Below are 13,974 nucleotides of genomic sequence, written 5' to 3' on the forward strand. Positions count from 1 at the left end.
TAAGTAGACGTAAAAGCCTCGTTTAACTGAAAAAGTAGAGTTGCAATAACCAAAAAAGGATCGACGATAGCGCAAAATGTTTACGCGTACCTCGTTTTTCGCAATTCCAACGATATCCGAACAGTTTTTTTTTTAAACCATACCTGTTTTACCGAATTTTTCTAGTTACTATAACGAATGAAATTTTTCTCAGTGTGACAGACGCGATTTCTAATTTTTTTTACTTTTTTCAGAGGCGTTTCGATGAAGACCATCGGCAAAAGGTGATGCACTCCAGGTACGGACACGTCGTAAAGAGGTGAAAAATTCCTGCAGTTCAGTCCGCAGATAGCTGTTGGCTTCGTACTGTACGTATAACACGTGTATGTATGTAGAGAAGAGCGGCGGGTTGGATAATTTCTTGGGTATAGCGAACGTTCGAGCCGTGAAATATGGGGATAAAATTCTATTCTTTTGGTATACAGCATTTGATTATACCAACCTCTCAAAGTCCATTAAGTGAGGGGCCAACAGTTATTAAATAAAACCTTCGACCGATAAAGGGAACATTAATTTGAGCAGATTGGAGCCGGTTGTCCGTCCCTTGAAATATCCTCCAATTCTCCACTACACGAGAATGAAGGATCCGGGGGACGGACCGAGGCCTCGTCCTAAATCCAGTGCCGTATCAACCGATCGGTAGAATATCTCTTCCCTCAAAGTCGATGTCTCGGGTAAATTTTTTTGCGTGTAGATAGAATGACCGTCGAATCGCGACGAATTTTGCGGGAATGCGGGACGGTTCGAAAAACGCGATATTGGAGACAACTCGGAGCGATACTCGGATAGTTGAAAATAAATTTACCGTAACAAGTTACGCGGCTGCAGCAGGAATTGGTTTCGCTTCAATAATAATTCCGGCAATTGACCGCATCGACGATTTATTGTACCTCATTAACAGGCTTTATTCTCTGCCGCGATGATTTATGATTTGGAGAAAATAACGTTTATAACGTGATTTTGGTAATTGAAAATTGAACGCAAAGAAAAAGAAACAATTTTTTTTTAAATCAAGAAACCCGATCAAAAACAGTTCAACGGTGCATTTCCGGTTGAAACCAATTATCGAGTAGCTAAATGTTGGACTGGAATTATTTTCGCGTTAAATGATTATAGTTTTAACCCCATCGTTTCTATCCCGTTAATGGCAAATGTACTTTTTCTCCTCCGCGACGGTGTGTTCAAAATCGTCTGGATCACCGTATATACGAAATGTCGGTGGTCCATCCCTGCACTAGCAACAAAGAATCTCTGAACAATCTCCACTGTGACGACGTAATTTCCTACGATGCGTGAAATCAATACACTTTTCCATTTAATTGACAAACGCATTGTGATCCACCCCCTTCAGTCATCGCTGCACTGATCCACGTATTCGATGATCGTCAAGATTCGAAGAAATTTAGTTTCTCGATCGTTTTCACGGATTCAAGAACAGAATTGACTAGAATTTGAAAGAAGAGAAAAAAAAAAAAAAAAACAACACCATTGGAAACAAACCTTTTCTGATGAGAATATATATTTCTTTTTCTTTGAATAACAATTATCCGATAGACAATGATCGCGAGGATCAATTTCAATTTCAGAAAGTAATAATACTGATAAAATTCTTGTCTTTGAAAATCGATCGAGCATCAAGACCAATGGCAACAAGAAAGCAACGGAAAAATTTAATGATATGCTATATAATCAGAGAACAAAATCACCGATAAAGTCATTTTCACTTTTAATCAGCTAAGATTAGACACTTCGACATTCTTTTCGAGCAATGGATGCGACCTCTCTTTATCATGATCGATAGATGCAGAGTTTAGATGAAATCGAGGCAGCCTTGGAGAAACGGAGAAAGCTTTTAACGGATAAACTAAATAATAATTGTCGCAATGAATCACGGAACGCAGTGCAGAAACTTCAAGTGAATCCGACCAAGGATCGTAATTTTTTTCCGAAAAGCTTCTCGATGAGAACATCAAGTTTTTTTTTTTTTTTTTTTTTTACGACAACTTAAGTTATTGTACGAAAGTTCTCAAAGCGCATTGCATCGATCGCTTTTGGCTTGAGGTGGTTATCTTATGAAATGATCGTTATCGTCCCTGAGTTAACGGGTGTCGGATTGTCCAAAGTGATATTTTGACAGAGGCTTCATTTTCGCAATTATCTAAACGTTGAACTCGATAATATATAAATAACCGCGATCTATTTAACGGATACATGACAACCGCTCATTTATACCAGATAATTCTCACTGCTTAATATCAGCCCCGGTTTAATTAACTACAACTATTTATACACGCTGTGTACCAGCTTAGTTTCATTCGCAATCCGCCTAATTATTATTGTCAACAGGAGAAAATGAATAGATAAAAAAAAAATAAATAAAGGAACGAGACCAACGAACATAACGAATGGCTGTAAATAGTGTGACTGATTTATTGCGTAAAAACTAATGTCTCGTTGGATATAATTACCGCTGTACAACGCGTATCTTCTACAGAAGTAATCCGCGTGTTTTTCTTCCGAATGTAATTTACAATAATAATCGGTATATACAAACAATCGGTCGACTCGTGCAAGTCATGAGAAGATTTTTGTTTAAATCATTCAAGACACTTGAATCAGCGACACGAATGGATGAATAACACTTTTGTACAGTTCCTTACCGTGTCAAAGAGGGTGAAATTTTTCTTCGACTTCGCATCGTTGACACGCGGCTATTGAAAAAATTTCGACACAGAATTCTCGCGATTGGAGTTTGTGAATTGATCGTTACACCTCGACTCGTTACATCGTTCCGTAAGGATGAATAAAAAAAAGCGTAACGGGGAAAAAAAACGTCGAATAGTAGGAAAAAAAAAAATCGATCACAATCGAGAATTACATTTAGAAAAGAGAATTGAAGAATCGGAGGTCGGTTAGACGGGGATAAAGAGGAAACCGAACGGCGGATGCAAACAATGGTCGAAAGGCAAGCTCACCAAACAAATGATACGCGCCGAGCTAATGATGATTTGTTGAATTTATTTTCAACGGCGCACTGACGTCGGTCAGTATTGGTAGGTGGATGTTATCCATGGATGTTCAAGACGAGGCCCCGTTGGGGTCCCATTGAGAGGCCATTGAGGTTGAAGCCCCCATGAGAGATGCGGAGGTGCGGCGTATTCCAATTCCTACCAACAATAGGCAACTGTAAATCAACTCTCAACAATGGCATTAAACACCGCCGGTGTATGCTTTGCGGCATTCGTACGTCTAATGATCGCCTCTCTCAGAGCTCCGTGTAAGGTGGTCACCGTCCTTTCTTCTTTACTGCCTCATCCTCGTCCTCATCCTCGTCCTCATCGACTTCTCACCTTGGTCTGGCCATAATCTCCTATCTTACTTCACCACCGTCTACCAAATCAACCAATCTTACACACCTAGGCGCGTCTACTGCGCAGATAATTTATTTCTAACCGGAATTTCATCGACCCTGAAGACAACTGGTTGGGGAACCGTAACGAGGATAGAGGAAATTCTGTTCAAACGGTGCTGAAATTTATCATCAAGGATCCGAAGAATCGAACGCCATGTTTAACCGTTGCATAGATTGAAATCGGAATGCAAATAACGAATCGCGGCCTTTTTTCAACGACGGTTGTTAAATCTCTCTTTCGTTCGACATATTCCGATCGAGCACATATGTCTGTTATCAGATGTATGACTCACGAGGTACTTATTTACCCTGCAATGACAGAATGTCGTTTTAGTATCGACTAAAAGTCGTAATTTACAACAATTATGTATAATCTGAGTAAATAATATGTCGTTGATGGATAAATTAGTAAATGTGGGTAAGAACGAAGTTTACGCAGGTAAGTTAGTGTCGATTTATCGTTTCTGGATTACGTAAATCTCAACGATATATGCATGTATTTATGTATATGTATATATATTTATATATGTATATTTTCGTTATTTATTTACAATAATTTATTCATCGTTGTCGATAATAATATCCGTATAATGTAGAAGACGCGCGCGGTTCCTCGCATCGCGGCGTCGTCTCAATTTCTAATTGTTTGTTTTTTTTTTCGAGATTCGTAAATGTTACATACATGTACCCATAATATACAAGTGTAATATCGTTGGCTCTCAAACTTCGCACCGAAATTATTCACCCATATAATAATATCATTAATATCACGATCATTATACATACATAATTATTTTTTTCCTTATCTTCTACCTGCACGTATTACGGGTTATATTATTATTACATAATGTGTAATATAATTATATTGCATTATACAGATCGTTTAATCATAGTATCGTAATATTCGTTTAAATATTCAATTATTTATGAAATAAGTTATGCACATTTCGTAACACTACTACCCGAGCGTTTATAATTATTTTTCGATTACTAGTTTATTTATAAATTTATTTACAAGTATTATCATGCCGTTATAACAGTCCTCATTTTCTTTTTTTTCTCTCTTATACTCGACTCAAATATGTTCCGTACCTTCAAGTCCAAGATGTTTTTAAAAAACTGTTACCAGCCCAGAGGAAAAGTGAATTTTATTTTCCTTAAACTGACATCGAAAATCGAAAAACAAGATTTTAATCAGCGTATCTCTGATTTATCCGTATACATCACAGATTATAAAATCCTAACATTATGCCAGCAGATTATTAATCGTCCCATCGATAACGGACAGATAACAGAACTATCGGACACTGCGATGCCCCTGAATGAGGTTGACTGTCACGATGTCAGATTAAAGCCGAGATTCTACCGATAGAATCTGTTTTCTTTCAACTATTTATTTATGCGGAATTCTTACTGGCTAATCGTTACAGTTATTTTCTCTCACTACGAGATAACGGCTTGTGGAAAATAAACTTCATTGACCATTATCTGTATCGTTAGAAATTTCAGACAATCGACGTTTGTTCAACAAGTTGTGAGTACGATGCGATAAGGCGGTAGATATTTTGAATGCAAAAAAAAAAAAAAATGTAAATTGTTGTAGAACAAAAAAAAGTTAACGGTGATTAGTCGTTTCGAGTTATTGCCTGAACTTGAACTGAATTAACTTCGTGAATTCAAAATACTCGGAATATAATTCCAATTATGTACTTCAAATGGCTCTACTTTACTTTACACGGTTTGACGAATAATTTCAAGTGAATTCAAGTGATTTCTCAACAAATATACATCTAACTTGATGTGTGATAAACACTGTACTTCGATAAAATAACAATGTTATCACTGAACAAATTCGTTTGTTTAAAAAAAAATCGTATCATTACGAGTGAATAAGAAACCGCAATCAGTATCCGGGATGTTTCTGAATCCCAGAAGCGGTCAAAGCAAGAGGTTGAATCTGTGCAAATCCGGCGTAAAGCGGCCTGGGAGCAAAAGGTCGAGACTTTCCGGCAATCCCACGCCGTTCGAAAGCCGTAGAATCATCCATATCGTCGTTGTCAGGTGCGATGATGTTCTCAATAGTGAATGGTTTCTTTTTTCGCTTGGTTCCGTCGCAGGGTTGAATAACGGTAGTGGCGCCACTCTGCGGAGAAACCGGCCTGTACAGTGGCGCCCTCGCTGCGGCAGCGCCCTCGGTCGGCGAGACCTGAAGCCCGGTGTAGAACTCAGCGGGTTGTTGGGGCCTAATTTTGGCGAGGTGCTGTTGACGCTGTTGGTTCTCCTTTCGGTGTTTGGGAAAGCGTTCTCTGCGCTCGTTGGCCGCCTCCTGCGCCGAGGGTTCGAAGCTCCTTGCGAAAGCGGCGGTCCTGAGGAGGCGGTGATCCTCCGTGCCGAGCGGAAGCTGGACGCTAGAATTGGCGATCTGGAGGCGAAGATCGGCTTCCGGTCGGTCGGGGAGCGACTGTTGGTGCGGAACGAGGAAGGGCTGCATCGAGTGAACGTAGGCGGTGGTAGAGAGGCCCGCAAAGTCCCAGGCCCATGAGGCCCGAGTCGTGATTTCGGGGCGCTGGTCGGAGGGCTGGAGGTGCGTCGTAGAGCCTCCGAGTCGCTGTTGCGCCTCAGGCGAGATGAAGTAGAACCCGGTCGAGTCGTGGTTGGTTCCTGGGAAGGCGTAGCCGGCGGATCCCGAGGCCGTCGCAGCTGCCATCATCTGCTTTTCCTGCATCTCCCACTGGAGGAGGTCCTCCTTCAGTCGATGGAGGTTTGCCGCGCTCAGTCCTCCGGTTGAGGATGCTCTCGAAACGGCTTCCGTCGTAGCCGTGGACGGAAACGTCGAGGCCAGTGCCTGGAGTTCGGAGTTTAGAAGCTCCTTGTCCGGTTTGTGAAGCTTGAACCGCTTCCGCCGACGGAGCAGGGAACCGTTTTCAAACATCGATAGCGCCTCCGGATGTAGGGCCCAATATGCGCCTTTTCCCGGACGATGAGGACCTCGAGGTACCTGGAAATTATTCATTCGCGTTTTAACCTGGGTGGTTGGACGTGCGAAGGATGTTTCGTTGCGTCAGTCAGTTTTTCAAGCACGTATATGGATTCGTATGAATTACCGTTAGTCCAAGTTGTGCATCGATCAAACGAGGTGATGGCTGTATAGAGTGCAGTAATCTTGAGAGTCTTTAAAGGAAGAATAAAAAGTCTGAAGCATTCAATCGAAACAATGGGACCTCTCAATAGCCGCTGAAGTTTGCGTTAAAAGATCATCGAATTGGTTAATTTTTCAACCGAGACCGAGCAAAAGATCAGGATTTACAAGTCGCAGAATACATTATATTTCACTTCACGATGGATAGTCGAGAAAAAAACCACCTGCTAGATGCATTGGCAGTGGACCGAGAGCTGCTAATGAAGAGTTATTAGTTCTTAGTGCGGGCAAATTACGTGTCCAAATGATGTTGATTTTGGTCATTATACTGTTACAACGGAGGAAATGTACTATAGTTAACATCACATCGGTAAATACGACATTATATAATACGACGTACTGTTATTGACAATAAATCGTTTTCTGAAATCACAGGATATACACCTCAGTGGCATCTGGAATTAACTCGGTGAAGATATTTCAGTCAAGCACTACTCACGATGACAGAGGATCAGCTGATTATTTTCCTGTTTCTGCGAAGAAGAGTTGGAATTTGGAATATTCGATACCTTGACTAACTAATAGAAGTGACTAATTAGTGACACAGCACATTAACCTTGCGTTTAAGTCCTTAATGAAGAGATTCCCAATCCATTTAATTTTCCGATAGGCTAAATATAAATTCCAAGAACGTTGTTCAAGTATACGATATGATCAGTACGCGGACGACGTTGAACTACTTACATTAGCTAAAGTGGAAGTGAAATGAATTTCTGACGATCAGACCACCAAGCTCAAGGTTGTTCTGGCACGTTACCCATTTCGAATTCTTCGTTATTCACGTCACGGATCAAAGCGAGTGATCCCACCTCCACGGTGGTATTTTTTTGCCCATTCTCGGAGTCCCTTTTTCAGGCCAACTAATAAGCTCGGTTTCGGTTTGATTAAAAGAGGAAGCTATGCGTTTCAGTGCCAACCCCTTTTCCCAGATGTTTCTTTGGTATGTGTGGTACACATTCAGACTGACGTAGGTATACGTTCATTGCTTGCACGAGTATAGCCACACCTACCGAATAGATTCGTGGGTATCTCTTTCGGACCTCCGAAGCGGAGGGTCTAGTTAGCCCTTGTTGTCCGACGAATTAGAAACGTACAAAATTAATTACCGCGTACTTGATGCATTTGACAGCCAAGTGAGATATGAGGATCCAAAAAACCTTGTGGCGTTTACCGCGTTCTGTAACGAGCTTCTTTTGGAAAGCGCGATTGGCAATGGCGGATGCATCGCATTTACACTTCGGTTCATTGTCAGAAAATATTATCAAGATTCCAGAAACGGATGCAATCACGTTATCCGGAAAATCAAACGACATAGAGTAATGAAACATGGAAAAATTCATGAGGGTCTCAGTCAAGGAAACCAGACTATTTATGATATTGATTGGATAACTACGGTAATTTGTACCGTGCAGTACGGTATGGCCAACACACCCGTACCCAGAATACACTCCAAAGAAAGAGAGAGAGAGAGAGAGAACGAAGGTGGGCATCCATTAGCGCATGTGTACAGCGCCCATTGTGCAAGGCACGAACCCTGTAACCTGATCCTTATTTCGAGATAATCAAGGCAATAAGAGATACTCGAGACTTGAGTAAACAATCTATATTCACCTGCAGTACATAACCTATTCCATACTACTTAAGCGCTTCCAAGATCTAACTAATATCATCGTCTAGATATGAATGGTTACTGTTTTCGCTGAATTGGAGATTGACAAGTGTTACGGTTTTCTAGATTCTTAGTCAGGTTGTATGAATTTCGAATGACAGACGTTTTCGCTGGTTTGCAATCCGACCGTTCAGCGATTGGACTCAACTACTGTCGAGAATCAGGATTAAGTTTCAGTTATGAAAGTATTTTCCTCGTGTTTTCGTGTCTACGAAATTCAAAATGCCTTTACCAACAAGAGGATACTTGCAACGGTAATTCTTCCAACAATTTACCAATTTTTAACGTACGACCAATTACCTTGATGAAACAATCGTTGAACGATAGATTGTGTCTGAGGGAGTTTTGCCAACGGCGCGTGTCCTTTCTGTAGTACGGAAACCGGTCTCCGATAAACTTATAGATCTCTGCTAGAGGCAGCATTTTGTCACGTGAAGACCATATCGCCATTGCGGTCAACGAGATGTAGGAATAAGGCGGCTTCTGGTCGCCGTAGGAGTCGCGCGACGGCCTCGGCATCGTTTCGCCGATTTTAAAAACGGTCCCTTCAACTGTCAATCTTCGTCGACCGTCGGTTAAATCGGCTTTCTCTCTCCATGGCTAGTCGCTTCGCACGATAAACATGGAAAACCCCATGACTGACGATAATTCGAAAAACGTGTATATATATATATATACATACAATTACTGGCCACTATTTCAAGTCCTTTTTGACACACTGTGTATATACACCGATTGCCGATCCGACGATCACATCCTATCGGTGAATGTTGGCGAAATTCTCTGACCGATGAAGATGAGGATGAGTATGTGTGGGGTTCAGTATCTCAACTCGTCCAACCGACTTCTCATCGTTACTTTGAGCTGGCAGTAGACTGATCACTGATTTCAATACCGATCACAAACCTCTGCACAACTGGCTAGTTATCACCACATTGAACTCACATCCAGGTTATATCCAATAGATTGCACTGTGTTTCTGGGTGTTCCCCTTGCCGTTGAGCGAGGCATTAGAAAGAGCTCCTGATCCTCGGATAAACGCGTGAGATGCAACCTCTGAGGCAGGGGCCTGTCGCCTACTGACGCATCGGCATCCCCACACCCCAGAGTCCTGAGGATTCCCCCGTTTGTAACCTCCGGGCGAAGGAGGGTGCGAGGATTAGACTATGGCTACGACCACGCCCAAGGTGCCCAGCCCGTTTCCCATGGACAGGGGAACCAGTAACCAGGGGACCCTTTAGCCTCTCGCCAACCGGTACGTCGGATCCTGGCCTCGCCTCCGAGGCGGTTCTCCATCGGGAGGAGCGCCGCCTCCGAGGGAATAGAGGAAAAAACGAAACAGAGAGAGGGAGAGTAGGAAGCGAGGCGTAATGGCAGTTGGAGAAAGACGGATAATGGCCAGTAAGTCGTGGCTGGTCGGCAATGCGAGGTTCAGCGATTGTTAGCCAGGACTCTAGTTACAATCCCCGAAGCTGGGAATGATCGATGTTGCAGGATCATCGAGTGGAGCGGGACGGGCGCTGCGTCGGTCCGCATAACGGGCACTTATGCAGCGCGGAACCTACCACCAACCACCTATACCACCTATCCTTAAGGCTCGAGAGTGAAGCATCCGTCCAACGTCATTATATGCGTACCTGTATAGAATGCATATACATATGTACATCGCACCCTGTAGAGTGCACCATGGCTAAGAGAACCATGGAGGTCTTGGAGCTCAGAGTTGAGATGCTGCGGTACGCGTTTGTTCCCGAGCTTTTGCTAAAGGGTGTCGGTTTACGAGGGCCCGATACGTGATTGCTGGGGCAAACTGAAACTGGTTATGACTCTTAGAGATAAATGCAACCGGCATCGCTCTACCTACCGAGGCTACCTCTTCAGCTATTGGCGGAGGATTAAGCTCGGACCGTTTAACTTCCATGGTAAGCTATATACACCACTCGACTAATTTATCATCGACAAACGCAATTAGGCGTAATTTACTTACTCAAAGGCCTAGTTATATTCTCGTTCCTCACGGTATCATCTCCTCGGGCTAATCGTAACATTTGCGACACTTGAAATTTCGGACGGTTGTTTAGTTTTTTCTTTATTTTTATTATTATTTTTTATTTATATAGGTTTCTATTCAGTGGTTGTAATTATTATAGCACTACTTTTGAGTACCAGATTTCCTCACCGTGTTGCGGTGCTCCTTAAACTCTTTCATCATTTTCAATTACTCGGCTTCTGTTCAACTCGATTCACGACTATCGTTAATTTTTATTTTCCACTGTTTAAACGTTTAACGCGGGCACAAGCTCTGCGCTCTGTGCGCGCTACTATTTTAAACTCGAAACCATGGTAATAACGTTTCTATTTTGCAACGTAACTTCTCTCGGTTATTGCTCCGTAATTTGTTCAGCTATGAGATACTTGTGCAGATAGAAACGCGAAGTTCAACTCACAACTTCCACAAACACTGCAAAGAAACTCGTTCTAGCATTTATCTGACGATTAGTTCGATACTTTCGCTTTTGGTTGAAACGTGAATCGGAACGTTGCGTCTAATCCAATTTTATCGAAGCAAAGAATGCTAAAACAGTAACAATATTTAAATTCCAGCTGTTACTATTTATTTCATTCTCAGAATTAAACTATAATCATACTATAAGTCGAATAAAATTAATTTTACACGGAATTGCAGGAGTGGCCGGCCATTTGTGTACGCGGTGGTGTAACATAATCAAATGGCTTTGACTGGGTAGTGAAGAATACGCGAAATTAATTCTCGACAGAATTACAACATATTATACTAAAAGTCTGAGGAGAGCTTTTCAATTACGTATAATCGCTACAACTGCAATATTGCCAATCTCCCAAGGCATGATATTTGATTGATTCGACACTATAATTAGAGGGTATGATTGTAAAATACCTTAATCAAGGATGGCGTCTGTGCTTAGACAATGACGTCACCGCTTTTGCAGTGATTTTCATTAGGCTATTAGTGTTAAAAGATCGTAATATAGTAGCGTTGTTGTAACAAATTGATTTCAACACACAGGTTTCTGACAAATGTCTTATTTCGAGGCAGTACTTTGGGTCTTTGGCATTTACCCAGCCGTGGTTTTGAAAGGTTCGCCTCTAAAAATTCATTCATATACAATGTTTATGTATACTTATTTATATATGTATTACTCTAGCCTGTCAGATTTAATGTGTGATAAACTAGCCGTAAAAACCACCAATGATTATTATAATATGACAAAGGGAAGAAGCGGACATCATATACCTAACTCATACGAGTGAAACCAATGGTTCAAATAATAAAGAGAAATTAAATCAGAGACATGAATCGTGTATGAAGAACACTGATATATTCGGATTAGGGCGCTTCTGTTCAACGAAATAAAGTCGTACGATGATGTTACAAATTAACGATATTTACAACATCCACGTATGTATGTAAAATTAATTTACGTAATTAAATTTATCAAAAAATAGAGTACAACAACGTGACGTTAACTCGAGTTCTTCCGAGTCTTGAGAAAGTTTTCAATAATCACATCAAATCAATTCCTCACTAAAATTGCGTCCGATGCAATTTCCCAGCTGAAGTAGAAAAACAAGACGATAAAATACCCGGTGTTTAGAGAGCTATTAATCCATCCTATATATAACCTGAAAAATGCAACGAAGATAAAATTTATGCAGTCATAAAGTTGAAAACAGTTGGAAAAAAATTCGGCGAAGTACATGGAAGAGAAAAACAAAAGAATAAAACTAGCAAATGCAACGTAGTCAGATTCCGAGGAAATTTCTAACGTGAACCGCACTTGTAAAGTCTCGAAGTCTTATAACGCAAGTCGTCGGGCATTAAGCATCCGCACCAGCGGCAGCACCTCCCGTTAACTTGCAATAAGTGCCTCTTCATCATGACCTCGGTGTGTCAGCCCTACGAAGTATACGAAATAGGCGTGTTCTCTACGGGCTCCACCTCCGTTTCCGTTTCATCCCGTGTTTCGTTGCCTATGGAGGTTTCCGTCTCGTGGTTTGCAACGGTTTCGACCAACCCGACGCTCTGTCCGATTTGCCGAGTTAGAGGCATGCGCCTGAAACGCCTCAACCCGCGCAACTTTCCGGCATTCTTGCGTCCCGCTCGCAGGCGCACTTTTCAATGCAAAGAACGCGACGCCTAATAATTCGGGGGCTAAAAGTAATTCGCGGTGTAGCGAGGCGCGCGCTTTTCGACTTGTCGAAACGACCATCTTTCACTATCTCGGATTATCCTTTTTATTCTTCTTTTGTTTTTGCCCAACTCGACCTTCCTTACCCCCGGTCACAAAAATTATCATAAGCCTTCTGCACGCGTCTCCGATTGGCCGTTTATATCCCGTTAAAAGGGGCAGATCCTCTACAGGGTGGGAGAAGGGAATATCGAGAGAGGAGAGGGGAGTCAGGGCTAGAGGGGGAGAAACAGGGAGAGAGAGAGAGAGATAGAGAGAACGGAGGTAATTGATTTCACGCGTGGGTAACCCGTCTTCCATATACGTATCCAACATATATGAACAAGCATTATGTACACGCCGATCCATGTGTCTGTGTGTTTTGGAGGTGTATATTCCAGGCGTATAATTCCCTCTGAAAGACGACCATACTGTATTGTATATCAGACATCGTGTATTCCGTGTTTCGTCTGCATAGTTACGTGCATGAGGTATCGCAATTCGTGTCTTCACGTCGGATGTGTGCGATGGTGTAAAAGTGTAATACGGTTACGTGTTTATACATTTTTTCCCGGCTCTGGCTTCACTTTATTATTACTATTTATTTTTATGATATAAGTATGTAACGCGTGTTGTGTGTACAATGAACTTATGAAAATAAACACACTTGTTAGACACTATATGTTTGCTTATTGTGTTATTTATAACACTTTTTGTCCCTGTTCAACTTGTGTACAGTTTTTACGAACGGAACACGGTTCGAAACGGACGTTTTGATTGGTCAATATTCAGACGAATGCTTTCTTCAAATCGTATTCTATTTCGAAAGTTGGCTGGGTACCCAAACCGTGAATTATTAGTCTACTGTATAAACCAGTGAAGTTCGGAATAATCGGAGATTTGAACGACTGTGTTCGGTTATTTTATCAATTTTAAACTCAGTGATTGGCCCAAGAACTCTTCCTCGCAGACTGATCTATATTGAAAACGTGAAAATCTAAGAAATTGACAATTTGCGACCGACATAGTCCATTGCATGACTATCATATCGCAATTACAGATATCATAGGATACAGTGAAATACAAAAGATATGGACCCTTTTCACCACAACACGTGTAACTGCAATTGCGGATCAATGGTGGGGCAGCCTAAAAGTATTCACCTTGTCCATGTTTTAACCGTTACGGTTTTTGCCGTTAAACGAAACGAAGTGATTGTTCCAATGCGTCGCACGCCATCTACGGAATTGATTGAGGTTTCGTCGGTAAGTAAGAGAATCACGCGTTTGCGGGTGGAGTATTATTCGGTAACGATAAGAAACTAGCTACGAATGTTATTGCAGAGATGAGCCTTAAGAGAGTCCGTAGTGCCGTTTTACGTGTCCGTCATTTGGTAGCGCCCTCTGACATGAGTAGGGTTTTATAAACTAATTTTCGAAATACCCCG

At 41.7% G+C, this 13,974-nt stretch overlaps 2 protein-coding genes across 4 annotated transcripts in view; one reads left to right on the top strand and one right to left on the bottom strand.

Annotated features, from left to right (window-relative positions):
- Positions 1–4,023: 4,023 nt before the first annotated feature.
- On the bottom strand, positions 4,024–9,526 carry LOC124182433 (hepatocyte nuclear factor 3-beta-like). Of its 2 annotated transcripts, none has more exons than XM_046569732.1 (2): positions 9,265–9,526; positions 4,024–6,449 (listed from the first exon to the last, which is right to left on the bottom strand). In XM_046569732.1, the coding sequence occupies exons 1-2, from the start codon at positions 9,328–9,330 to the stop codon at positions 5,355–5,357; spliced, it is 1,161 nt and encodes a 386-aa protein (XP_046425688.1). In that variant the 5' UTR covers positions 9,331–9,526; the 3' UTR covers positions 4,024–5,354. The 2 variants fall into 2 exon arrangements, with proteins under 2 accessions (XP_046425688.1, XP_046425687.1); XM_046569731.1 differs by having other exon boundaries at positions 8,620–9,525.
- A 3,827-nt stretch (positions 9,527–13,353) lies between these two features.
- LOC124182430 (COP9 signalosome complex subunit 2) overlaps positions 13,354–13,974 on the top strand; it is a 31,609-nt gene continuing 30,988 nt past the window's right edge. The window contains exon 1 of one of the 2 annotated variants that reach the window (XM_046569722.1): positions 13,354–13,792. In XM_046569722.1, coding sequence (XP_046425678.1) covers positions 13,619–13,792 — 174 coding nt within the window. In that variant the 5' untranslated portion in view covers positions 13,354–13,618. The remainder of the gene's footprint in view (positions 13,793–13,974) is intronic. The other variant, XM_046569723.1, reaches the window with a different exon arrangement.

The sequence above is a fragment of the Neodiprion fabricii genome, chromosome 5, assembly GCF_021155785.1.
Source record: "Neodiprion fabricii isolate iyNeoFabr1 chromosome 5, iyNeoFabr1.1, whole genome shotgun sequence".
In the NCBI taxonomy this organism is placed as follows: Eukaryota; Metazoa; Arthropoda; class Insecta; order Hymenoptera; family Diprionidae; genus Neodiprion; species Neodiprion fabricii.

Coding starts and splice junctions, on each gene's coding strand:
- LOC124182433 (XM_046569731.1), bottom strand. CDS start 8,838: ATGCCGAGGCCGTCGCGCGACTCCTACGGCGACCAGAAGCCGCCTTAT. Junction 6,450..8,619: donor TCAACGATTGTTTCATCAAG/GTAATTGGTCGT, acceptor AATAATTTCCAG/GTACCTCGAGGTCCTCATCG.